Source organism: Sciurus vulgaris (genome assembly GCF_902686455.1).
Source record: "Sciurus vulgaris genome assembly, chromosome: 10".
Taxonomy (NCBI): Eukaryota; Metazoa; Chordata; class Mammalia; order Rodentia; family Sciuridae; genus Sciurus; species Sciurus vulgaris.
The window spans coordinates 49907792-49935504 of NC_136470.1; the positions used below are offsets into that span (position 1 = coordinate 49907792).

At 37.1% G+C, this 27713-nt stretch overlaps 1 protein-coding gene across 1 annotated transcript in view; it reads right to left on the reverse strand.

Annotated features, from left to right (window-relative positions):
* The window catches only part of ABI3BP (ABI family member 3 binding protein), a 233759-nt gene that overhangs the window by 20531 nt on the left and 185515 nt on the right, over positions 1–27713 (reverse strand). Inside the window, 11 exon segments of the mRNA XM_079101410.1 lie at positions 35–244; positions 4574–4642; positions 5316–5444; positions 8107–8199; positions 9738–9815; positions 16470–16538; positions 18190–18255; positions 22575–22652; positions 25106–25186; positions 25963–26010; positions 26810–26869. Coding sequence (XP_078957536.1) covers positions 35–244; positions 4574–4642; positions 5316–5444; positions 8107–8199; positions 9738–9815; positions 16470–16538; positions 18190–18255; positions 22575–22652; positions 25106–25186; positions 25963–26010; positions 26810–26869 — 981 coding nt within the window.

Sequence of the window (27713 nt, forward strand, 5' to 3'; positions counted from 1 at the left end):
ACCTTAGTAACAAGTCCTCAGGCCAAGATCGTACCTGTTACAGTGTCATTTAGTGGCTTTTCCCAGTCCAAGATGACAAATGAGGGGCAGCCCTCCACAGTGACCACAGTGAGGTTGGTGGGTGGGTTCTGTGGTGGGCTGGTGGCATTCCCCTCCATGGCTTCCTCCGTGGGGAACCGTTTGACGGAGTCGGTGATGGAGCAGGGCCTGTTGTCTGGCTTTTGGATGTATCGCACGTGAGGACCTAAGAGAAAACTCTGGCATTTTAGGAATTTTGAAACCCAGGAAGGAGATGGAGGTGAGCGCATAATATAATTATCTGCTTGAGGGTATTGAGTCACTTCATTAAGAGTAGATGCTTGAAAGCAGTGCTATCATTGGCTTAAACTTGCAAAAGTCTAAAATCCTATCTCTGGAATACATGATATGGATGTTGCTTATTTTTCTTACTAAACAATTTTATACTGTGTTAATATTCAAAATTAATTTGATCTCTAGGGGCTTGGTTTATACCTCATAATTTATGGGGCATTGAATCTTACCTCAGAAGTGAGGAATAATGAACCTGATATTGAACATAGTTCTGGTCTCTTCCAATAAATCTTAAAAGCTAGACTTAAAAAGATCCAATAGGTGCAAGTAATTTATGCCACAAAACAAGACTCAAGAATCCTTTAGGAATTATACACACACACACACACACACACACACACGTGTATATATACATATGTGTCTGTGTGTAAATATTCACACACATATACGTACCTCTCTCCATATCTACATATGTATATGTAAACATATATGTAGGTATGTATATATGTGTATGTGTATATATATATGTGTGTATGTATCTATGTGTGTGTATGTATAAGTATGCATATGTATATCTAGCACCCAATAAGGTGCTATTCACTGGAAAATGTTACCCAAACTGAGAAGAAAAAATCAATCATTTGAAAGTAATCCAGAACTTGCATAGATGTTAGAATCATCAGATAAGACAATTGACAGTTATGATTATGATTCATATGCTCAAAAAGTTAAGACATGGGAAATATAAAAAATACCCACAACAGATCTCTAGAGTTAAACAACTACAAAATATAAGATGCAAACTACATTGGATCAAAATATAAGATGCAAACTACACTGGAATCAACACAATAGGTTACAAAATAAAAGATAGTGAACTTGAAGACATAGCAATAAAACTATCCAAAATAAAAAAAAATGGAGAGAAAGAATTAAAAACAATCAACATCAGTGACTGTGGATGACTTCAAGTGTCTAATGTACATATAATTGGAGTACCTGAGGCGGGTAGAAAGAAAAAATTTTAAGAAATAATGGCCCCAAATATTCCAAATATAGTAACTTATAAACCCATAAATCCAAAAAGCCCATAAAATAAAGCTCATTAGACAAGAAGAGAACTCTACCAATCATTATCTAATTTCTCAAAACCAGTGAAAAGAGAAAAGTATTAAAAGGAGATAGAAAAAAAGACATATATAGAATGACAAAGATATAGATTGTGGTCGACTTTTGATTGGAAGGAATGCACAAAAGACAACAGCAGCATCTTCAAATACAGAAAGAAAAAAATGTATCATGCAGGATTCAATAACTTGTGAAGTGATCTTGGAAAAATAAAGCAACATACTTTTCAGAATTATAAAACCTATCAGAATTCATTACAAGCAGAGTCATACTATAAAGTATACAGAAGGAAGTTCAGGAGGAAGGAAAAATAACACCAGGTGGAAATAAGGATCCACCCAAAGGGATGAAGATCATGGAAACTGTAACTAGATAAACAAATATATAAAACACTTTACTCATTATTTAAATCTCTCTTCAAGATAATTTATTGTTCAAAAAATAAGAATTATTGAGTATAGTGTGAAAATATAACACATGGCAACAACAGCCTAATGGCCAGGAGGAGAGAAAAGAAGCTGGGTGAGTATAAGGTTCTTATATGTGAAGTTTCTTTTCATTTTGTGGGAAGGTAGATTATGATAAGCTAAAGACGCAGACTGTGAACCCCAAAGCAACAACTAAAATAACAAAAAGTGACAGATGTCGCACATCAAAAAAGATAAAACAGAGTCATAAAATGCTGAATTTAAAAGCAGGTTAAAAAAGAGGCTAGATGGGATGAATAGAGAAAAAAAGGCAAGGTGAAGATTATTCCTAACAATATCAAAGATCATATAAGATCACTGTACAAAAATCAATTGTTTTTACATATTAGCAATAAACAATTGGAAATTGAAATTAAAACATGAATTTTATGATTTTCTTTACAATGAAAACTATAAAACATTGGTGAGAGAAATTAAAAGACCTAAGTAAATGGTAGGATATACTATGTTCGCTATTTAGTTGTGAATTGTTCCCCAGATGACCTATAGCTCCAACCTAATTTCAATCAAAATCCAAGCAAACTGTTTTTTAGACAGTGACAAGCTGTTTCTAAAATTCATATGGAAATGAAAAGGATACAGAATCACCAAAGCAGCTTTAAAAAATAACAATGATGGATGACTAGCACAATCTGATTGCAAAATTTATTATAAAACATAGGAATCCAGAAAGTGTTGTATTGGTATAAAGGTAGATAAGTAGATCAATAGAACAGACTAGAGAGACCAAACACAGATTCACATACATGTGGGCAATTGATTTTTGACAAAAGTAAAAATATAGTTCAGTCGAGAAAGACGTTATTTCAATAAATAATGCTGTAACAAATGTATATTCAAAATCAAGAAAGTGGACATGAATTCATAGTTTGTATCATATACAAAATCAATACATCATTCACTCAATGTTCATCAGAAATCTAAATGCAAAATTGTAAAACTTCTAGAGGGAAATCATGGGGGCATGACTCTTTGTGACCTTTGATTTGCCAATAATTTATTAGATGTAACACCAAAAAAATCCAGACGTTAGAATGAGAGTGAAGGAATATTATGAACATAATGTAAATAGATTTGACAACTTAGATAAAATGGACTAACGGCTTATGAAAGACATAAGCTACCAAAGTTCACTAAAGAAGAAAAAATACTAAAGAAAATAAAGTACTATACCTATTAAAGAAAGTGAATTCCATATAAAAATTGGTAAATAGCTTCATTAATTAAAAAGAGAAGACACATACTGGGAGAAAATATTTGCAATGCACATATCTGAAAAAGTTCTTGTACTCAAAACATAAATATACTCAAAATTCAATAGGTAGACAATTCCATTTAAAAAGTGGGCAAAAATTTGGATACACCAAAAAAATATAAATGGATGGAAAATAAATGCATAAAACAATGTTCAACAACCTTAGTCATTTAGGGAAAAACAAACCGAAATAAAAATTAGATACCACTACTCACTTATTAAAATAGCTAACACTTAAAAAGTTGATCATACAGGAAAGGATGTGGAAGAATTGGAACCCTCATCACTGCTTACAGAAAGGTAAAACAGTACAACCACTTTGGAAAACAGTTTCACAATCTTAAAATGTTAAATATAAACTCAGATATCATTTTGCTATTCCCTTCCTAAGTATTTGCCCCAAAGGAATGAAAGCACATTTCCATACAAAGACATGTACATGAGTGGCACAGCAATTTTATTGGTAATGTAAAAAATAAATTAGGAACACTTGAATATCATGAATAGGTTTAAAGAAAAAAATATTTTATATTCATATAATATTTTTTATTACTATCAGTAATAAAAAGGGATGGACTACTGGTATACAGAGTAACATGGATGGATCTCCAAATAATTGTGTTGATCCAAATAAGCCAGACAAAACAAACATAAATGTATGTTTTCATTTATATAAAATTCTGTAATGTGCATACTAATCTACCATATAGAGCACATCTGTGGTTACCTAGGGACTAGGGATTGACTAGGGACCAGAGGAGGGGGATTACAAAGGAACATGACAAAGGTCTGCAAGTCATGCTGTGTTTATTATTTCGATTGTGATAATGGCTTCATGAGTGAATATATATGTTAAAAATGATCAAATTTTACACTTCAGAAAAAAATTACAAAAGAAAATACTGAGATCTATATTATATTATGTCTCTCCTACTGTGATACTTTATTATTTAAAAATACTCACTGTGTCCATGGAAAAAGTAAACTTCCCCATCTTTGGTTGAGCTTGGTTAAGTGACCTTTTTTGCCCAATGTTTATTGGCAGATATAACATAAAAATGAGCTCTAAATCTGGCTATGTATTTGGATGCCACGTCTCTTTGCTTTGTATTGCTGTGAATGGCTTCTCCTGGTTCAGTGTTGGTTCCTTATCCTGGTTACCAGAATTAGATCACTGTACCAGACTCCAGCTATACCTGCTTCAGAAAGCAGGTGCACCTTGCTAAGCACATCCTAGGTCAGCAATCCCTCAGTTGACTTTCAGAGACTTGAAAAATAAATCTTTATTACAGTAAGCTACTAAGATTTTATGATTGTTACATAGCAAAGTCTGACTGATCCTTCCTCCCCAAATAGCCATGTAAAGTTCAAGATGCAGAGCTAAACGTACCTTTGAATCTGGGCTTCCCAAGATGATCTGTTTCTCTTGTTGGGCTTGAGCTAAAGTCAGTTGTGTTGCCTAAGAATGAAAATAACAAAAAATTTTGGTGAAAAAGAAGAAAAGCTTCACAATACAATGGAGAATAGTAAAGACTGAAGACAGTCAATATTTCTTCTAGTTAAATTGCTGTATGATTACACAAATGGCATGAATCTACATCGTGTACAACCACAGAAATGAAATGATGTACCCCATTTGTGTACAATGAATCAAAATGCAGTCTGTAAAAAATTAAAAGATAAATTAAAAAAAAATAAATAAATTCTGTAGCTTTCATTTCTTTTATTATTTTTATACATCTTCACCCACAATAAAAGGCTTTTCATTGTGTCCTGCTGTAAAATGGTCTGGACTATAATAAATAATGAATTAAAAATTACAATCAAGTAGTTAATACTCATTAGTAACTTAAGATATGTGTAGTTAGTAATAACATGAGGTTTAGTAGGATTGTACAGTCTAGGCCATTTTAGGAAATAAACTTGGCAAATTCTATGTCCACTAAGGAAAGGAACATATTCTATAACAATGTATTAAAAGTAAGTATAATTTTAAAATTGAAAATGCCCAAATTGATGATAAAACTGAGTAAAATAAAAGATCTAGAACTGAGATTTATTCCCTCTCAAAAGTTGAATTGTTTTAGTACCTCATAGCTAAGCATCCAGTGAAAACGGACTGACATACTAACCAAGCTCTTCTCCAGAGGCAGGAACAGTTGGCTGCTTTTTGTCTGTCTCTGGTTTCTCTGAGGGGATTCCAGTAGGTTTGAGTGTTGCTCTCGGGGGTGGAAAAGTTACTCGACCTGATGAGATGATTCCTGTAATGTAGAGCCAAAGTAGTAAGACTTTATAGAAGTATTGCCAAGTCTCCCATTTATTTATTCAATAAATATTTGTTAAGCACTTACCATGTGGCTTGGCATTGTTGGCCAGGCTTGGAGAGAAACAAGACCTGGTTCTTGATGGAGGTAGACATGTGAGCCAAGGGTATTGAAATATCATAGATATTGTGAAAGAACTAGATAAGGTCACAGTGGGGGCAAGGAGTGGGAGTGGTTACAGTTATCTAAGGTGTTGGGGCGGGTTGGAATGTTTACACAGAGGATGTGCCAATAAGAGGAGTGTTCAGTAGGCAGGGAGGAGAACTATTCTTGTGAGGTTGTAGGAAGAACATCAGGAAATGACCCAACTTGAAGTTTAACTGGCAGGCATGGGAGATGGCCAGAGAAGAAGGAAAAAAAAGATTACTAGGATAATGTCCATTATTCTGGCCTGAGTGCCAGAACAGTGATACCCGGGGTTGCTGTATTCAACAGTGATGCCTCCACTCTAAAAATACTCCTAAGTCTCTAAAACTGGACCCATCCCATGGTCCAGGCAAGTCCAAGTGTTTACAGTAGAGAGGAGTTTAGATTGGATTTTATATTTCTTCTGGATAGGAGTCCTTCTTGGGCCATAGACAGTCAAGGGATATGACTGGACCCAAGGGCTCTGGCCCCGCATGGAATCCCAGGAGAGTCAGGCAGAGGGGCCTCTGATCCACCCCTAGACACTCATGCTCCTGGTCCTAGAGAGAATGCCTCTACAAGACATGGAGAAAAACCAAGGGAAGTCAACTGCAGCCCTCACACACTTTTCCAGAGTTAGCAGGAAATGCTGGCAGCAGTTTCACCCTGGTAATGAGAGTGGGACTCAGAGGCCTTGGTGGATCTCGAAAATGGGGACAAATGGCAGGTGCCCTGCAACAGCCTAAGACTGTGCCTGCAGCCACGGGAGAGAGCCTCAGAGGACTCCCAGACATCTGACGGATTTCCTGGATTCAGGATATGCTTTTCTGTGGTGTTAATCAGGTCAAATCTGCACTACTGCCCTTGTTTGTTGTTTGGCTTCTCAGTGCAGCCAGTTCCTTTGATTGGACCTGGATGGTGGGGCATGGGAAGCAGTGACCAGAGTTAATCTCAGAAGGGGAAAGTGTTGATGGTTTTCTTTGGGCTTGATGGGCTGCTGTCCCAAAGCTACACTCACTGAGAGGACAGAAGGATTTTATGTAACAGGAGTCAAGGCCACTGATTTGCTGCTGAAGACCTGCAGCCTTGCCAGGGGACTCTGCGGGGCGGACCCCTGGGTATTCCACGGGCACACTCAGGCAACACTTTCAGTCTGTGACTCATTCAGTCTGACCTGCAGGCAACTGGCACTCATGTCACAGCTGCCTCGAATCATAACTAATGAGGAAAGCCTGGTATCCTCACGAGGCCATGTCACGAGGCTTTGACTCAGAAAAGCACAAAAAGCATGAATGAGGCCGATTCCTCCTCCAGACACGGGGGATCTAGAGTTCATCCAAACAGTTAGGGGATCTAGAGATTGTCGTAGACATCACAGACCTTCCAATCAGCATGCCCTCCTTTTATCCAGCAAAAAGAGATGTCCGCTCCCTTTCACATAGAACTCTTCTCTGTTTCACTTTCAAAGTTGCTTTTAATACTTTTATCCTAATTCTACATTCCAAATAGGAAACAGAGATTTGGGAGGAGAAGGAACCATGAGAAACATGCTATGATTTGCTGTCAGTTCCCAGGAGAAGAGCTCTTAATAGCAATGAGGTAAAGCATTGCTCTGAACTGAATTGATTTTTCACTGATTCTTAATTCTGTTCATTTATTCATTCGGTTGTAACTCATCAAATATCCTCTATGTGCTAAGCACTGAATCTGGTTTTGACAATTTGGAGAAAACAGATCAAGATTTCTGTCATCACAAAGCTCACAGCCTATGCAAACAGGCATAAAACAGGTGTAAAATAATTGCTCTTTGCTGTAATGGAAGAATGTGTCAAGGACACATTGAACAGAGAAAGCAATGTTGAGAATTCTTTGGGGAGCTAGAGGAGGGATGTGTGAGCATCCCAGGCCTGTGTGGGGTGGGAGGGTGGCATTTTCTGTGGAAGAGGAACCTGCACCTAGGTGTGGAGGGGAGAGCAGCTTGACCCCCAAGACATCTCCCTTCCTGGCTGCTTAGTGAGCTTAACTCAGTCACCTAGGTGGTTTATTACCACCTCTTCCTGGGCCTGGCATGGGGTTAGTGGATAGGGGAGCTTTCGGTGAGATGTACAGGATTTCAGGAGACAGAATGATAAGTCAATGACAGGTTATCACATTTTCATTATCTCTGGGGGCTCGGCAACACAGAGCATCTGTCCCAAATAATCCACCTGTTGAAGGGCCTGAGTCAGCTTCTGTCTAGGCTGCAGGCACACAGATGTCTAAGAAGCAAGCTGGCTCAGATGCACAGGGGTTGTTTCTTTCACTCCACCCATCCAGAGTCAGGATGAGACCTCAGAGCTGCAACTTACAACATAAGCAGCTGTCCTCCACGCCAGAGGCGGGACTGGTGCCTGTGCTAGCCATGAGGAAGGGCCGTGGTTGGCTAGTAAAACCGAAACCAGGGAGGAAGAAGGAAGGTACAGGATGGCCCTACCTGTGCTTCCTGGTTTCCCGGTGACATTATTTGGTGGTAGAGGTTTTCTTCGTGGAGGCACAGGTCTAGGTGGTAAGCCTGGGTGGCGAGTCCCTGGGATTGTGGTTGAGAGGTGGTATTACGGACAAAGCCATCACAAGGCTTCATTATACAAAATGACAGTTTTTTTTTTTTTAAATAACTTTTGATAAGTAGCAGTTGATGACAAAATAGAATTTATAGAAAAGTGCATCCTCTAAATTAATGCTGGGCATGTACCCAGAAACAATGAAGCACATCAGTATATGTAAAGCACATCCCTTAACTATAGATAAAGATATATAGGTGTATCTACCTTTTGAAAGACTGATAGATATATAGAATTTAACTTCTTTATATTCCTATTTAGACTTAACAAGAAGCATTTTTGAACTTCATTATCCCCACTTACCTTTGATTTTGAGATAATTTCTTATGCTATTTTAGCTTTGAATTAGGCATAATTATTCCCCCCCCCCCCCCCAGGCCCCGTGGGTGTTTTACCCTGTTCCCAACTCCAGTATGCAACTATAATTAGACAAACATCTTCAGAACTGCTCAAGAGTTTATACCAAAGTAGCCCTAAGGGCAGAAACAAGAATTCTGTGCCTGTAGAGAGCAAGGTCACTATTAACCACTTGTGGTGGTTGTACACGGCACAAGGACTCTTGGATAAGGCATATGAGTGTGAGCTAAAGTTTAACACCCACTCTGCTCACCCACTCGACAGCTCTGGCTCTAGGCTGCCAGCCCAGAGAGAGGAAACTTTTCTAACTGGTCTATAGTAGGAGCAACAGAAAGAGGTACTTTTTTGTAATTTGAATAGAGGTATCTATTCTGCACAGGGTTAGCCAACTTAAAGTTTTTGGAGCAGTCCACCTGAACCCAAACTTTAATTTTTGTGTTATAGCTTAAAATTTCTTTCTTTACATTATTTATGTTGGTTTTAAAATCTTCAAGTAAAATTGTCCAGGAAAATGCCCCATGGCTTTAAGTACTTCCCAGGATACTGGTGGGAGTGGGGTGGGGAGAGAGAAATGGAAAGAAGGAGAAAGGAAGAGAGGACAGAGGAGGAGAGGAGAAGGAGGGAGAGTGGGAGGGAGCATGTGCTTGCTCAGGGAAAGTTGGTAGTAGAGACTAATGTGCAAGACCAAGTCTCATAGAATCCTTTAAAAAAAAAAAAGGTAATCTGAATTGCCACCTTCATAATTTACAAAGAGCATTCTCCTACATCAGGAACATACGTCATTTCAGTCAAAAGAATGTTGTAATGAATCACACAAGAACAGAACTTTAGTGTGATAAAAACTAGAACTCACAGTGACTGCAGTATTTGTCCATCGTGGCCCCAAGAACATTATAGAAAGTACTTGTTAAATTGATACCCCTTTATGGTTCTTATTAATATTTAATATGTACATAGAGCACTTTACATTCCCCCAAAGATAATATTTTGGAGTGTTTTTATAGCAATATGCCCAGCTGTTAACCTGGCTATGACACACTGTGGGGGGATGATGCTGTTTCTGATGCAACTAATACTATTGCAGTTACTGTCACTGCACGTTTTCAGAGCTGAGCTGTGGTGAGGCAGTCGGTGAGATATTCCTTACCTGGTTTTTTTGTGGAGTGGGTGAGGTCCACTGACACATTTCTACCAGCACCTGATGGTTTGGGTGCTTGCTTGGTCCCTATGATAAGAAAAAATAAGAAGGAGTAAATATATAGCAAAAATGTGCTAAGTCTTCTTCATGGGAACTTGGTAGAGCTGTCAGTAGTATTCTTGGCAGAGCAAGGGCATTGGTGCTTTTGTGCCCATATTTTAATTGGCTTCTACTATCTGCAGAAGGATAAAGATCTCAAGCCCTACATCCATTGATTATATTTTCTCTGTAAAGTTAGCTTTGGATTGGGGATTGTGGTTTTGTCACAATTTTCCATGACATTCATCCTGCACTGCCTTCCTGGGTGGTACTGCTTCTCCAGGCAGAATTTCATCTATGGTGAGTGGCCACTTCTTGTCCGCATTTGTGAGTACATTTTGTGGTTGAAAAAAAAAAATTCATCTAACTCCTCCATGTCCAGTACAAAACCTTCGAATTCCAATATGTTTGGGTTTATACTTAATGAATTAACTTTAAAAATATTCTTTAGTTGACCTTGGCTATTAGGCTGTTGAGGTTCCAAACTATATCTTAACTTTGGGATTGGTAAATTAGCCCTGGATAGGCCTAGAACTCCAAATTATTATTTGGAAGAAACCAAATTGAAAATGGCTTTGTGTGACTTTTTTTCTATTTTTTTTTTTTTTTTTTTTTGGTCTCCTAAGTTCCCCAAATACAATCTAGTAGTTATTATTTGGTCATTCACCTAAATATCCAGACTTGAATTTGGTAACTTCCCTACAACAGAGAGAACCAACGTATATTTCACCTAGTTTTTGTCATTATTATTTTAAAATGTTATAAAATAATCTTCTCTGATTGACTGACAGTTTTCATTAAGAAAGAAGAGAAACAGACATTATTTAGAATCCAAATAGTAAGTATCACTTCAGCTATAATAACTCATCCTAAAAAAGAACCCTACTCTGAGGACCTAACAATAATTTACAGATTAAAAATAAAAACGAGGTCTGGGGTTGTGGCTTAGTGGTAGAGTGCTTGCCTAGCACAAGGGAGGCACTGGGTTCATTCCCCAGCACCACATTACAAAAAAAAAAAAAAAAAAAAAACCCTAAATAAACAAAATAAAGATATTGTGTCCATCTATAACTAAAAATTAAAACAAAACAAAACAAAACATGAAAGTAATATACTAGTTGGCGCGTTAGCAATAGCCTCAGTAACGAAGGAATGACAACAGTCCTGTTTCACGTGCTGTGTTCCAGGGGCTGTGTGGGGATATTACGTACTTAATCCCATCCAACGTGCAGGCAGATCCACTGATTCAATATACAACAGATGCTTTGCTTTCCCAAACTGAGACATTCCCACATTAACTGTGGAATTCAGGGATGAACCTAATCTTGCAATCTCACACTCTCTGCTGCTTGAATAGAGATAATATATAAAATCACGGAGAATGTTTGGATGGAACCATGAATCAAATGTTGCTTATTTGTGGTAGGAAAAAATGTTTCTGAGGGTGATGACTATTTTGTGGCTAACCCCACAGGCATGGTTAACACATGGCTGAATGGTCTTCCTGTGCTCCACTGACAGGGGTAATGGGTCAGGGAACTGGCCCATTTGAGTGGTTACTCTGTGAATAGCACAGGGAAATGGAAAATACTTCCATTTGTGCCACCAGGATAACTTGGTTTGATGAGGGTGAAATGAATTTTTATGAACTCCAGAAGGCCATTAGCCTATGTGTGCCTTGAGTGGATTCTTATTCACAGCCATTTTCCAAAGCTTTCTACCCTTGAAAAACAAAGTAGTTTGATCCAATATTGTGCAAGCACCTTAAATATTCATGACCTGATTTGAACCCAAGGCAAGGAGAGATTAAGCAATCTGTGCAGGGATTCACAGTTAGGAAGTACTGGGATCCAGAACTACTTACTCCTGGGTCCAAAGCATTTCTCTCATACACTAGCTCCTCCTGTTTCCTTCCTTCTACTTCTCACTCTAAATGACTACAACCCTAGAGTTCTGTACTCTCTTGGGTAGGATGAGGTGCCGCCATACATGAGGGCTAAATGGCCATGGCTGGCAAGCTTCTGTTATCTAGCCGTGCCCACTAGTGTGTGGGACTCAGAATATGTGTCACCGGCTTTCAGCCATCCCTGACCAAGCACATGCAGATTTACCAAGCCATAGCAGTGAGTCCCCAAAGGGGCAAATGAGTTGGAGATTGAGATGCCCTGAAGAGAATCCAAAATTCTGCTGGGCTACTTTATAAATCAGACAACTGATAAAATTCCCCAGGTCTCTTTTCAAATCAAAAGAGAAATTGGGCTGGGGATGCAGCTCAGTGGTAGTGTTTGCCTAACATGTATAAGGACGTGGTTTTGATTCTCAGCACTGAAGAAAATAGAGACATTAAAAAATAAAAATTGGAAGAAACTAAGACATTTCTTTCTACTTTCTATACAGGTAAAGAAAGAGGCATCTTGCTGTTAGAATCCTTAGGTGTAAGTACTCAAATAAATAGCATATCAGCTACTAGCTGGACCTTCTCCAGCCTTTGGAAATGGACAGAAGCTTAGGTAGTATAGGAAAGCATTGGAAGGGCCCTAAGGGGGGTGGGGGAAGGGTAGCTATGGGATTCAGTGGAAAGTACTTGGGACAGGAAACTAAGTTCCAGGCCTGGTTAGACCAGTGAACTTCTGTTGCCCTGAGTCAGAGGAGAGCAAATGAAGGCCAAAGGCAGGGAGGAAAAGGGAGGAAGCCAGTAAAAGAGATACTGCAGAAAAAGGATCTTCAGGAATTGGCTCTCAATCAGTCTGGCCCAGGCTGTGGCTTGAATTCTTTTTCCCCCAAGCAGGATTAATTGACATGTCTTTTAAAGAGCACATTCTGCTCTGGAAGCACCAAGACTTGAGACTCAGCATGAGCCCCCAACTGCCACATGGGAGTTCTCCAAAAATCTTGGGATTTACATAGTTCACCACTTAGCAAATTAATTTTTTTGTCCAAAATGAAGTAAGGATATGGGTATTTTTAACCATAGTAACAAAAACTTTGCAAACAAACAACAGACTGGGAATCAATTTTCATATGCATTAGTAACTTCATTCCTTGTGACTGAAAAGGGGTGATATTAATGGATGGTTGGTTTCTGCACCCTTATCCCCAATCTTAGCACCTGGCTAAAATTTCAGGGGCAATGAGCCAGAAGCCCTGGAAGATTTAGTCACAGACCAGAAAAACACATTCCTCACCCCAAGGAGTCTGGGTTCTTGTTGTAAAGTACACTCATTGTGGGGGCAGTAAAGTGTGGTTTCCTCATCAGGATGTAGAGAAAAGAGTCTGGGGTTCAGGTATTTAACAGTATTTGCCAAATCACATGTGCCAAGATGGCTTCAGAATTATGCTTTGCCTGGCACATAATGGGCCTTCAATAAATTTTGGTTGGAGGGAGACTAGCTAGACAATTTAGCAGCAGTCAATCTTCTGGGAGAAAGGCAGAGAGAGTCCAGCAGGGTAGTGGGTAAACTTTTTCTGTAAAAGGTCAGACAGTAGACATTTTCACTTTTGTAGGCTATACCATCTCTGTCCCAACTCTCCAACTTAGAAGAGTCTAAGCTAAATTGAGATGCCTTTGTGGAAACTTTGAAAAAGGAAAACACTGAAAAAAAATGACCCACTTAAAAACTCAACCTCTGCAAGCTATTTTCTAGCCTTTAAGTAAAATCTATACATGTAGGCATGAGAGAAACATAATTCAGGGCAAATATCTGTAATGATGTTATAAAATAAGAAATAAAAATTCAGGCTCAAGAGACCTTAAAACATTCCCAAGATTAATGGAATTATTGAAAGATTTTGAGAAAGATCCCAATAGTCAATGGTCTATAGTCTTTAGGCCTGAAAATTAATCTTTCTTTCTTCCTCTGCCCCTCCTTTTTTATCTTCTCTGTCATCTTCAAAGTATACAACCTTAGGTGACTTAAGACCATGAAGTGTGTGTCCTATAGATCCTGAGCACATCCTTTATCAACTAACTTTTTAATGTTAAATATCTGAGTTGAAAACTTCAATAAGAAAAACTACAGTAAATGTATGTGAGATGGATAATAATGATAAAATATTCTGGGCAAGATGTCATGGACTCCATTGACACAAAAATAGTCTCTCAATAAGAGTGGATTGATTGGTTATGGGGGTGCATGCCAGTAATCCCAGTAACTCAGGAGACAAAGGAGGATTGCAAAGTTCAAGGCCAGCTGTAGCAATCTAGTGAGACCCTCAACAACTTAGTAAGACTCTGTCTCAAAATTGAAAGAAAGAACAAAAGAAAGAAAGAAAGAACGAACGAACTAGGGGTATAGTTCACTGGTTCAATTCCCAGTACAAAAAAAAAAAAAAAAAAATACTCAAGAGAGGCTAGAAGAGAGTGTGGATGAGATAGTGAAATTATGTCAGTGAAGGATATCAATATAAACAAGTTCATTTCTATAAACAAGGCAAATAAAAACTATACAGAATCAAAGGAAGGTAGAGTATGGTACATCTATAAACTGAAGAGAATATATTTTAAAACTTTTTTTTAGATCACCAATTCCTTAACACATTTGCAAACATCTGAGAGCTGTTAAACTTTCCTTTATAATGTATTACATAGATATTCATGGTAATTATGATTTAAAACCTTGATGCCATTTACTTCTTTTCTTGCCCTATTGCACTGGCTCAGCACTCCACTATGATATTCAAAAGAAGTGGCAATGTAGAAATCCATGCTGTATTCTTAATCTTAGAATAACATCCAGTCGTTCACCATTAGGTATAATGTTAGATGTTGGCTTCCCATAGATGCCGTCTGTCAGTTTAAGGAAATTAAAAAAAATTCTAATTACCAAATTTTCATCATGAATGAATTTTGAACTTTATCTAGTGAGGGTTTTTTAATCCACTCAATTGATCATATGACTTTTCTCCTTTATTCTATTACTGAATTACAGTAGTTTAAATGTTGAGCCAACCTTGCATTTCCAGTAGTAAATCCCATTTGGTCACTATGCATTATTGTGGTAGACATGGAGATGTGCCACCCAGATCTTTATTCAAGGATCTCTCAGCTTAGACTGACCCTGGAGGAGATAACATGTTTATGCTTTCTGCTGACTTTACTCCTTGTAGGTGATCAGCAAGTCCTTCCTTGACAGAGGAACCCAACAGATGGATAATAGAATAGACAACATGTAAAACAAATTTGGGTGGAGATGAAAGAGGAGAAAGGAATATGGAAATAATGAATTCCATTTTCTCTATCTCTGACTATCAGTCCACTTTCTATCAGTGACTAACTTGAAAAAGTAATGATTTAAGATATCATTCTTTCAAAGTTACGCTGGACAAGTTCATGAAAGAGGGTAATAGACATTCATATTGTTGATAAGTTAAAATATAAAAATGTTCTTTTTCCCTCTGAAAGATAACTAGCAGTTTCTTAGTGAGGGTCAATGTTTGATTATACTGAAGGCTAGAGGCTTTCAAGTGTGATCCTAGCAATTATATTTGTTCTTTCATTTGCTTTCTTCTATTTTTACTTATGCAGCCTCCAAGGAATTATTTAAATATTAAAGAATTTGTACCTATCATCCTCCCAAAAGAAACTGAGAGATGAGGCCACTTTCCAGTCAAATTGTTTATGTCAATTAAAGAAATTATGTACTGCCTAATCCTATGGTTGGGAAGAATCAAAGGTACAGCTGAGCACAAATTGATATTAGAATGCTTTCTTGCTTTTTATGTTTTATAATACTTGCCTTATTATTTGAAGAGAAGCAAATTCCTAAAATTCCAGATACCATAATAATCAAAGTACAAAAAACACATTTTAAAGCAAATCTAAATGATTTTTAGACTAAATACCTTTAGGTGTTACGTCTCTTTCTCTTTAGGAACCCATCATGGATTGATGAAATACATACATACTAAATATATTATAATTTTTATGCTTTTTATATAAGCATAAAAGTTACACTATTAAAAAAAATGCTTTAAGGGGATGATGTAATCCCATGCAAGGCAGCTAATCACTATCATTTATCCATGGAGTAAGATGGATGTTTAAACTCCCATCATATCAGTGTCCTAATTATCTATAATTTGATGCTTGTCCCCACAGATCTGACCAAATTAGGGCTATGTCATTTAGGCTGAATGACTTATAAAAATTAATATGTCTGTAACCAGCGATCAGTTGCTAATTGTGCTGATTAAACCTACTTCTTGTTTAAATTTCATATGCTAGATTGCTAACAGATGCAGGTCTTTAAGAAAATTATGATGATAATTGTAAGAAATTATATATAATCTTCAAAACCAAGTAATGATAGTCTGAAAGACCATCCTGTGAATGGAAAGTGTTTTGAAAGTTATTATTCTCATTCAATAACTTCTATTTAATCAGATTGTTTTTAAGAAGTGAGATTGTGTATGGCAGCTAATTTAGTGGGCTAAATTTTGAAAAGTGAAAAATTCTTTGATATTTTTAGAGACATTTGAAGTTTTGATTTTGGAATGAATTACACCTTTCAATTCCAGTTTTACAAAGAATTTCCAAAACTAGTCAAAAAGAAATGAAGTGTAAATTCAACTAAATTATAAAAAATGAATAATAACTTTTATTGCTTTGACAGAATCAAAAGGAAATAAATTTGTGATTATTACCTGTTCCCACTCCATTCCTGCTGGGTATCCCACTGGGTTTGGGTCTAATGGGTCTTGTCCTATTCAGAACTACAATAAAGTGGGAAATAAATAGTTTAGATGTCTTTTTTATTAAAAGTTTGCTGCCAAGGAAAACAAAATTTCACAGAGAATTGGAAGTCATTTAACCAGGCAATAAAAAATTATGGCTTACCAAAAAATGTTGGTCAGAGTATAGAAACCACATTCTGGTATAAAAATTATAGACTTAAATTTGGAAATAGAATCTTGAATTTGTACTGAGGTGGCTGGTCACTGGGTTTCAATACTTGACTTGAAAATAAACTGGCAAGAGATTTTATAATTCTAAGTGGGAAATACTTTGTTTCACTTATCACATTTGATCCATTCCAAAATAGAACTGAAGAAAAATCAGAACTACATATATCTAATGAAAACTCCAAACCTGAAGTGTTATATTATTAAGAATTCAATTCATAACTCTAGTTAGTAGTCCTTTTATAGGAGTCTCTAGTACAGATGTTTCACTGTAATACTCCTTGCACATATCCTCTGTCGCACACTAAAATGAAAACATTTAAATTTCTCTCTTGCTCTATAGAAAGCCATAGCACTACAAAACCTTAAGAGGCCATCTACGTAATGGTCCAACAAGGAGACTCTAAGAAAGATCACTGAGTACACTGTGCTTACATGAGCGAGCTCTGGAGCCAGATTGCTGACCTCTGGATCCCCTTTCTGGTTCCTCTCAACATCTCGGTTTCCTCGACTATACCTCAAGGGCACATGACAAGCACTTAGCCATTGTCAACCATTATTGTTACTGTTTAAATATTTTGTAGTAATGTTCATACAGTTACACATCAACAGCTGTTGTGACACAATGTCACATAGAAATGTTTACAAAAGATTTCTATAGCCAATTACTTTTAGGAGTTGGAAGATTACAGCCAAAATATGGGGGCTTTCTATACACCAAAGAATTTTTTTAAAATTATTTCTTCTTTCTCTCATATGTCTGGAGATACACTGGCCAAGATCATTCCTTTGTGAGTTTCGTCAATTAGAACTTTAAGAAGGCTCCTTAGAATAGACAAAAAAAAAAAAAAAAAAAAAAAAAAAAAAAGACAAAAACCACCAATCGTTGGTCCATTTTGGGCTTTGGCATAGTAGCAATTTAAGTGGATCAAGTAGGCCAGTCCATTAAAATCTTCTTCAGCTTCATGGAGGGATATCTTAGAACCTTTAGAGAATTTAGTAAGTTTAAAATATTTCCCAAAATGTACCTATAATTTTATTCCTGGTGTTAAGAAAATGAGTTTTTTATTTTCTGAAGGAATCAAGTAAAAATATTCTCCTTTTATACTGAGACTAGACCATCTTTTCTGAAGAAAGAAAGAACATTTGAAATTGTTATGGAAAATTGAAGGTGTGTGTGATTTATGCACAAATATCATTTGAAAATTACTTTTATATCAATAAAGTTCCATAGTAGTCTCTAAATCCAAATATGCATGAAAAACCTTCATGAAGTCCTATCACTTCCATGGATTTGTCAGGACCTCTCTACCATTCACAAGGATTAGAATTTTTATATGACCTTTATTGCAGTTTAAGGATATAGCTTCCCTATACCTAGTGAATTGAGCTGTTTCAATCCACTTTATATTTTCCCCAGCTGATGATTCTTTAGGTCATCAGGGAAAGAGAAATAATTTACCTGGTCTGATGTGTGGTTTGTCAGGTATTCTGGGTCTCACAGGAGTAGTGTACAATCTATGTGGTGCTGAAATAGAAAAAAACACTTTATATTTAATAACTTACATTTCTAAGTCCACTGGATAGGCACTTATCAGCTCTAGGGACTAACAACTTGTATATTTTTTTGCATGTAAATAGAATGGTCTGAATCTCCAATTATGCACTATAGACTTCATGCTAAAGGAATGTAAAACAAGTGAAAGTATTCATGGTTGGAAATCAACAATGCACATAGACTGAAGAAAGTCATTTGCACTGTGTGTTAAGGATTAGTCATTTTGGTCACATTTTCCTAGAGTATTAATTATACCAGGCTGTTGCTTAACACAATAAACATATAAACCCTTCATCTATCTGTCTGTCCATGTTCCCATGCGTACATCTATGCATTTCTCTCAATAAAGAGTTGCTATGGAACATGATTTTGCCAAAGAAGAAACTTTAAGGGTTAAAATATTTTTTTTGAATAGGTAAGAAGAGTAGAATAGGAGAATGTGATCTTTTCAAATTGTCTTTGTTCATGAACTCTGAAATGAATAAATGCCGAACGTCATCCACAATGCTGTATATGGGAATGAGAAAAAAATGATGTCTGGTGTCCCACCCATAAAGGAAAGGTAAGCAAGGAGGGAGAACTTGGGCAAGACTTGAGACCAACACACCACCTCCTTATTCTCTGCCCCTGTATTGGAGGGCAGGACACCTAATAAAGCCTTGCTGAATGAATAAATGGCTGATCATTGTAAGCAGGCACAATGAAGGTCTCTTCCTAAGGTTTTAAAGTGTCTATTCATCCTGTAATTGGTCCATTCCACCAGGGTTCTTCTCTGTTCGCCCCTCACCCCCCACAAGGCAAGCTGCCTCCAGCCACCAACTTCCTTGGTAATGCGTTAGCTAAGACTGGAAAAAATTTCTCTTATAAACTATGTATATAGGTTACATCATTTTGATGCTTTTAGTCACATCTTGAGTGGGTATTTATATAACCATAAATCAGCAATGCTTTGCCTACTGAGCTAAAAAAAAATACACCAACAAAATAGGTTATAATATAGCTCATTCATAAGCTTCCAATGTAAAGACTGTGATGAGCAGAATTTTGCCAAACTGCAGGCCAACAACAGCAGAGACATCCTGAAATTCTCTAGCAGCTTGGCTTGGGCCTTCCCAAGGGTAGTGACCAGGATGACAACATGTTCAAAATGTTATAAAGAATTAATTCCCACAGACCTTAAAATGCCTGATGATAATTTGCTAATTATTTTTTCAGTTTTCACTGAGAGTGGTAGAAGTGCCAATATAACCTATTTCAGCTTTTCATATAAATCCCTTTGAACATTAGATGGTTTTTGCTTAAAAGAAATCCAAAGATCATGGTTCTGACTCATTCTTCAAAATATACGAATTTTAAAACTTTGGAGAGGAAAGAGATCAGAGCAGAGCACAAAAATAATCAACTATGGGTCAAAGCTTTTGTTCTGGTTTGTCTATTGTCTTTAATCTAGAACTAACTTTTTAAATAAGAGCTAAATATATAAGTTTAAGCTGTGAGTTACTCCACCAAAAACAACATGGCCTCCAGAAAACTGCTCTAGGATTTCAATTTTAAACTAGAAAAAAAAAAAAAAAAAAAAAAAAAAAAAAAAAAGACAAGCAAAGGAATTGCCACATTATTTTGGTGATCTATAATACAAATAAATAGTGTATACAAAGATGACTTCATATCTAGATATGAAAATCCATTAAAAAAATTAAAAACACTGAAGACAACATCAAAATAAACAGTGATTACAGGAGAAGAGTGTGAAGGACTCATGCTATGACCAGTTACAGGGTGCAAGGAGACAGGAGATAACCTTCCCTGGGTGGGGGAGGATCCAGGGGTGAAAGCGAAGCAATCAGAACTTTCCACAAGGCCTTGGGTTGAGTGAATCCCTACAGTGGGCTGAGGTCAGAAGAGGAAGGGAAAGGAACAGCACCCCGCAGGGAAGCTGTCTCAGTAGACAAAGAAAGAGGCTGCCACAGAGGAAAATGTCGGAGATTCTACTAGTGGGCTCACACTATGGGTACTAGCAGTACCACTGCTAAGGATTGGAGACCACAAAGCCACCTGGTCAAGGGGAATATTCCATCTCTACTGCATGTCTCCTGTTTGTAAGGTACTCAGGGACATGTTTATGAGATGCCACAGCACACCTTGATTGAAGTTGACCCTCAACTCTCAAACAGGGTTATTGGGATGGCCCAGGTGTGGATGTTCCTCTTACCCCTGAAGATAGGTTATTTCCAGAAAAGCATGAATCCTGGGGCAGCACAGTTGAAGCTCAAACTAAGAATCCTCAGTACATGATAAAAAAATTAAAATAGAACACCTTATAGAAATGTTATAATAATCCACATAATTATAGAAGAGCCTGCACAGACACAGAATAAACTGTGAAACTCATATCTAATAAAATATTTTAGAAAGAATTTGATAAAAATTCCACACATATTAGTAATGATGACACAATATTGACATTCCCATTAAAGTGAAAGCCAAGCACGAAAAGAGCAGGCCTATGGTCTTTTATCCTTGACCCTAAAATCTGTGAAGCTTTCAAAAGCTGAAATGCTTTTTCTCATTTGGCAACACAGCCTGAGCTAAATGAATGTCTTTATTTATCTTGCTTATTGTAAATATTTATATATTTTTGCTGCAAAAATATTGTGCTTGGTTATGAGAATGCAAACATCTATCAAGCAAGACATTAAAGAGATCTGCAAAAACAGAAGGAAAAAAAAACCACTAAAATCAGGGTGGGATGTGGATGTAATAGAATTGACCATCTGCTGTTAACGGTTAAAGCTGATAATGGGGATGTGAGAGGGTTATTGTTATATTATGCTTCTGACTCCTGTGTCTATTTGTAAATAAATAGAAGGTTACTAAATTAAAATTTAATAAATAATGAAAATTTGAGACATAATAAAAAGTTAAACCAAGCAAACAAGTTCTAGAGAATGTAAAGGAACCACCTGCACCCTGGGCAGTCTTTCTTAGTCATATTTGTTTATGATAAATATTGTCCCTCTGAAAAAGTACATGCCTTATAATTAGATTTCTTTTATTGTTATCATTTCTTCTTTTATTTCAAACTTCACCCACCAGCTTTCCCCCTCAAATTTGGATTGATAAGGGGTAAAATAAACTTATTTCGCAACTCCTTATGTAAGTTTGCTTTTGGCTTGCTACCATTTAATAGAGATGGGTAAAAGGGTCATTAAAGCAACAACAACAACATGGTAGCACTGGAAACCCATGAGGGTTATAACCCAAGTAGAACAGAAAAAATACACGAAGGAAAAGACTTCTTAGAGCATGAAGATAAAACAGCTTTTTGTAGGTGAGTTCATTTCCCCAAGTACGAAGTCACAGAGAACCTTCTTGGATGTTTCAATACTGTCATCATTAAAAATAAGTTTTCCTTATTAATAGTTTCTTTCCTCACTGTAACTCCAGTGACTCAGGAGGATATGTGTAATTCTTGCTTCTTGGGAGACTGAGGAGGGAGGATTGCAAGTTCAGGGTCAGCCTTGGCAACTGAATGGGATCCTGTCTCAAAATAAAAAGGGGTGGGATGTAGCTCAGTGGCAGGACACCACTGGATTCAATCCCTAGTACTGAAACAAAAATTAAATTCAATGGGCTGACAAGCAGAGGGTATATGAGATTTGTGTATATCAAGCTAACATGATATTTCACAGAAATGAAAATGATCAAATATTTAAAATGTGATTGATTCATTGTTGCTGAACAGTATGTGGAACACCACAGTGGGAGGGTAAACATTAATGTATGTCAGTAAGTGCTGTATCAAAACCATAAATAAATACCACAGAAAACAGTTTCTTTCCTCAGGCCACAATATGGATATGTTTGGTCAAGTGGGGGAGATGGATGAGAGGGAGGAAAAGAGTGAAGAGAAGGGAGGAGGGGCCAGGGGAAGATGGTAGAGTTTCCTTCTTATTTAGTGGCTGTGACACATGAAGGTGAAGCAAGGAAAAACGAGGCACGTGAAGGTTAGGTGAAAAACAAAACAAAACCAAGAGCTTTCATTATTTAGTAACCTGCATCAAGCAGTAAACAACACATTGGAAACGAAGCTTCTGCTAAGAACGTGTCTTCCCCGCATGCAACTGAGATTCAGCGAAGTATTCAGATTTCGCTGATGTCCTTCACCTTTCAAATGAAAAAAGTCAAGTAATTGGCTGTGTTGAGAAAATACCTTCTGAGAAGGAAATTTCATTCTTGATTAAAACACAAGGAAAAGTTACTCTCCAGAGATGGGGAAATAGAATTACCCTGAGTTGTCTTTGCCCATTCAGTTGTTCTTGGAATCTTAGTTGTGAAGAGCTCTTGGGTGGACTGGTCTGTTTCTTCTGGGGAGAAACACAGTAAGATGCCTCGTCTTAAATGGTTGTCAGTGACTGTGATGACAGAAACAACAACCCATGCTCTTTTCTGCCCCATGCAATGATGGAAGGGTGAATTCTATTTAATAATATGCCTTAGAATCACAATTCAATGTTAATGATACATTTTTAATAATTCAAATTTATTATATTTACTGTGTTGTGTTATTATTCTCATGATTATTTCCAAAAGCTTTTAGCTCAGGATCATTGTTTTATGATCCCAAATGTGACTATTAGATGTAGTTATGTATGAGAGCCTCCACGGTGTATTTATCTTCCTGCTCCACAAATTCCACAAATTATTTAGCTGAACTGGAAAAAAATAGATCATATGAAAAGACATATATTTATACCATAAAAGAATAAACATGCTTCTGTTTTCCTCATGTGAAAAAGGGACTGTATGTTTATTGACAAGCAGACACAATTCTGACAAAGTGTGGTGCTATTTCTACCCTGGTATTATCTTGAAATTCTTACATCAAGATGACATAACAAATTACATTGTTCACTTTGCCACATACTAGACCCAAGGAAATCCTTGGTGGAAGTAATATACTGCCATCTTTTTTCCTGACCCAGTCTATTCTCTTGAGTCTGCTCACAAGGAAGATATTCGTGATAGTTGGCAGGTGTTGGTTCCTCCTTCAAAAAACCAAGACACATTACAAAACTAGGGAGTATTTCCTCGGGTGGTTTTTGAAAAGTACTTTTTTATGCAGGCATAAGGACAGATGAGCATTTGGTAATAACTAAGATATATTTTCTCATTCAATTTTAATATTTTCTTCAAGTTAGACTTATTATAAAATATGTCCACTCACTTTCAACAGACACACATGAAGGATGGATTTACTTGAAAAGGGTTGAAGGTTGTTGGGGGGATAAAACCACTGGCTGAAACACAGCCACGTAGGATACAGCAAGCACAGGACAAAGGAACCCACATGCATGGGCTGGGAACTTTTTCTTTTTGGTTCATTTTCAGCCATGACTCAGCAAAAAGGGTTTCCTACACAATGAACATACTTGTGTTGAGCTCTTTGGAAGCACATCCGGCTCACACCACCTGGTTTTCCTATCTCACCCTGTTTCTGCAGGACACCTGAATGCTTGGTAGAGCAAGTCTAGCTGCCATTCCCACCATGAGCCTCTTTCCCATCTGTCTTTAACTTGAAAGGGCATTTTGAATCTGTGCCTCTTGAACTCTTCTTTCAATTTGAGGATCCAGTGTCAATGTCACCTCCTCAGAGAAGCCTTCCTGATGTCCAGGGTAGTTTGCTTGTTCAGGACATTGCTCATTTCTCCACCACACTCTTTGCCCTATGTGTGGTGCCAGGAGCTCTAGTGACTAAGAACATTGTTTCCTAGCCTGGCTTTGATACTGGCTGTGTGACCTTGGTCAGATTTTTAAAGGGCTCTGTGCTGCAATTTTCTGATGTGTAAAATAAGGCAAGTGTCCACTACGTGTGGATTAAATTTTAAAATATACGTTATGTGGGGCTGGGGGGTGTAGCTCAGTGGTAAAGCACTTGCCTAGCCTATGTGAGGCACTGGGTTCAATTCTCAGCACCACATATAAATAAATAAAATAAAGGTCCATCAGCAACTAGAAAAAATATTTTTAAAAATACGTTACGTGGATTAAATTTTAAAATAGACATACTGTATTGGGTGGCACAGAGGGGTCAGTGTTGTCCCTAAACCCTGGCTTCATACAATAGGTGAGCTATCTAGGGTAAGAAGTCACATTTAAAATAGTTTTTTTTGGAATTTACATTGTTTGAAATTTTGCTTAGCATTCAGAGAAGACTAATTTTCTTCCCCAATAGAGTTCCAAATTTTGAAAAATAAAAAAAGTACAGAATTGCTCCGGGAACATTTTTCTTCTTAGAATATAGTTGTCCCTAGGTATCTTTAGGGGATTGGTTCTAGGACTCACCACTATGGGTGCTCGAGCCTTTATATAAAATGATCTAGTATTTATATAACCTATGTACATCCTCCTATATGTTTTCAATCATCTTTAGATTACTTGTAAAACCTACTATAATGTACATGCAATGTAAATAGTTGATATAGTGAATCGTTTAGGGGATAATGACAAGAAACAATTTTTAAAGAATATTTTTGATTTAAGGTTACTTGGATGGGGACTCCATGGATATGAAGGGCTCATTGTACTTGAAATTTTGTCAAGATGCTTGAAATTTTTATATTGAAAATCAGCATAAATAAGAGAAGGACAAACATACAGTTAATGTAAAATCATCAAGTGAGGCTGGTATTTTTTATAATAATAAAAGAGACTTTCTATTGTTTGGAAACAACCAATAAGCATAGTGTACTTGTGGCTATAAGGACAATTCCTAAAAGGTAGGTCACTCATTAGACTGAAATATCAAAATAAAATTTACCCAGGGTGGTTTGCAGTTCCTCTTCACTAGGACTTGGTGAAATCATAGGTATAAAAGGTATGCCTCGTGTCTCTAAAGGAGCTGCAAAAGAAAAGTACCAATGTCGAAAACTTTTAATTCAAAGTCAGCACCAGTCCAGAATGGTATTATGTGAGATTCCTTCATTTGAAACAGAAAAGGGAAAACATCATATAAGTGATGATGAAGAAAGTATGCACAGAACTCACTGGAACACAGATACAAAATAGTGGAATAATGGTTCTCAGCTGTTTTTCTATCAGGACACATAGTAAGTAACATTCTATGCTCAAACCACTCCATGAGGACACTTGGTCAAGATGGGATGTGGGTAAGACACAGTTCTGGTCTGTTAGCTGGAGCTCTATCCCTCTACCTCCCACCAAATCAGCAGAGTGAATTACAAAATTGTAAGGATGATCTTGTATCTTTTCTAGTTTTATAGGTAAATCACTGGCAATTTTGAATGACATTAATAATAATTTCTCTGCAGCACTTTCCAATTTGTCACAGGCTAGTGTATTGTAACACTACAGCTGAGAACCACTAACCCAGCAGGAACTGTTAACTAGATGGGCACTGTAAGGCAGAATCATGAAGGTAAATGAGGTAGATGAGGATGCACTCAGTGATCAGCCATCTTAAGTTGATCTTCAGAGCAAAGCCTTTATATCAGGGAAGCCAAGGCTTCTCTATTTCAGAAAGAGTAGTAACAAAAATGAAATGATGAAATGGGTTGAGAGGAAATGATGTTTCAATTATGATCATTTGAAAGAGACCTGCACTTTTGATGGTAGTAAAGAAAACATTTAGAGTTAGCATTATGGGAAAACCATTACCTATTGTTGTCTCTGGCGACTCGATTCTAAAGGTAACAGGTTGTAGAACTATGCCAAAAGCAAATCAAAGAAACATATTTATGAGAGTTCCTACCTGACAAGGTCAGAATTGTCTCTATATTTTCTACATGCATCCATTTAATCATTTGAACATTCTCTAAGAACCATAATATGAGAAAATTCCACTTTCTAGATGCCACCCAGGAAACTTTAAAGATCTCATTCACCATCATTTTGTAGGCACCTGTTTTTTTTTTTTTAACCTAAAAGTACATCCATTGTCATAATATAGCTACATTTAAATTTTTAAAGGAGGTAAAACCAGTTGATTCAGTTCATAATTATGTTTTATACTTTTAGTATGATCTTCTATTCAATTAAAACACTTTCAGTCAGGTGTAGTGACACACATCTGTAATCCCAGTGGCTTGGGAGGCTGAGACAGGAGGATCATGAGTTCAAAGTCAGCCTCAACAATTTAGTGAGGCCCTACGCAACTCAGTGAGACACTGTCTCTAAATAAAATATAAAATAGGGCTGGGGGTGTGGCTCAGTGGTTGAGTTCCCTAAAGTTCAATCTTTGGTAACAAAAACAAAACAAAACAAAACAAACAAAACCGTAAAGAAAACCAAAAATCACTTTCAGGGAATATAAACTTACTATGTACTGTTACTTCATTTAATTAGGGGAAAAACCTTTCAGATTATATGATTAAATTTTCTCCAAAGAAATACTTATGTCTGCAATTTTCTCAACTTATTCCATACAGTCATTAAAATATATTTACCACAAGAATAATTTTTAAAAAGATATGCTTTATAATTGAAAATAAAGCAATTAATTTACCAGGTTCACGCTGAGAAACCTCCGGGTCTGGTTTATGGGGAAGGAGTGCATCTTTTGCAACTGAAAGAAAAAGATGATAAAATACTATGTACTTCCTGGAGTGAAGAGAACCCACTTCCAGAAAGCATGAAGGAAGTAAAGTACTTTCATGGTTAAGATCAAAGCTGAGGAGATCACCTCCTTCAAAAGGCAATGCCACTATGTAGAGAAGGGTCTGGTGGCAGTAAACAGAAACAAAGTTGGTCACAGTTCACCCTGGAGCCTCCCTTGAGGGAAGAAAAAAAGGAAAAAAAAAAAAAAAAAAAAGGAAATAGCTAATGTAATTAAACATAACACGAGAAGCTAGGTCTCCTTAGGTGGTTTTCAAACAGAGTTCATTTTCACCTGGAGAGTTTAGCTGCCATTTGATATTCATGCTCAAATTCCACTGACAGCAACAGAAAATACATTATCTTAGATTAAGTGCATAAATGGTCTTCATATTGAGGAAAACAGCAAGGAAGACAAAAATCTGGAATATCTCAGGGGAGGGCAAAGTTTCATTTTAAATGGCATTAACAGTTGTTGTGGGGAGAGAATAAAGCTAAAGGAACTGGCCAGTCACTAGAGGCCAGCACGTGCAAGCTAGTGAACGCTAGTGAACGCTAGTTGCCTCGGTTCGCCTTCCTTAGTGATGGGCTCTTCACGTGTTACGTGTCTTTACGCTTGACATGTGTGCACATGGAAAGCCGAAAACAGCTCAACAGCAACCTACTCATACAGTCCCTGATGCCTGGTGTATTTTTTGATGCTTGTGCTTTATTTTCCCAAAATAAAATAGATTGGGAACTTGATACCTTATTTCTTATGGGGGCAAATACTAAAATTTGCCTATTGTTCATACTCCATTTCTATGCCGAAATCT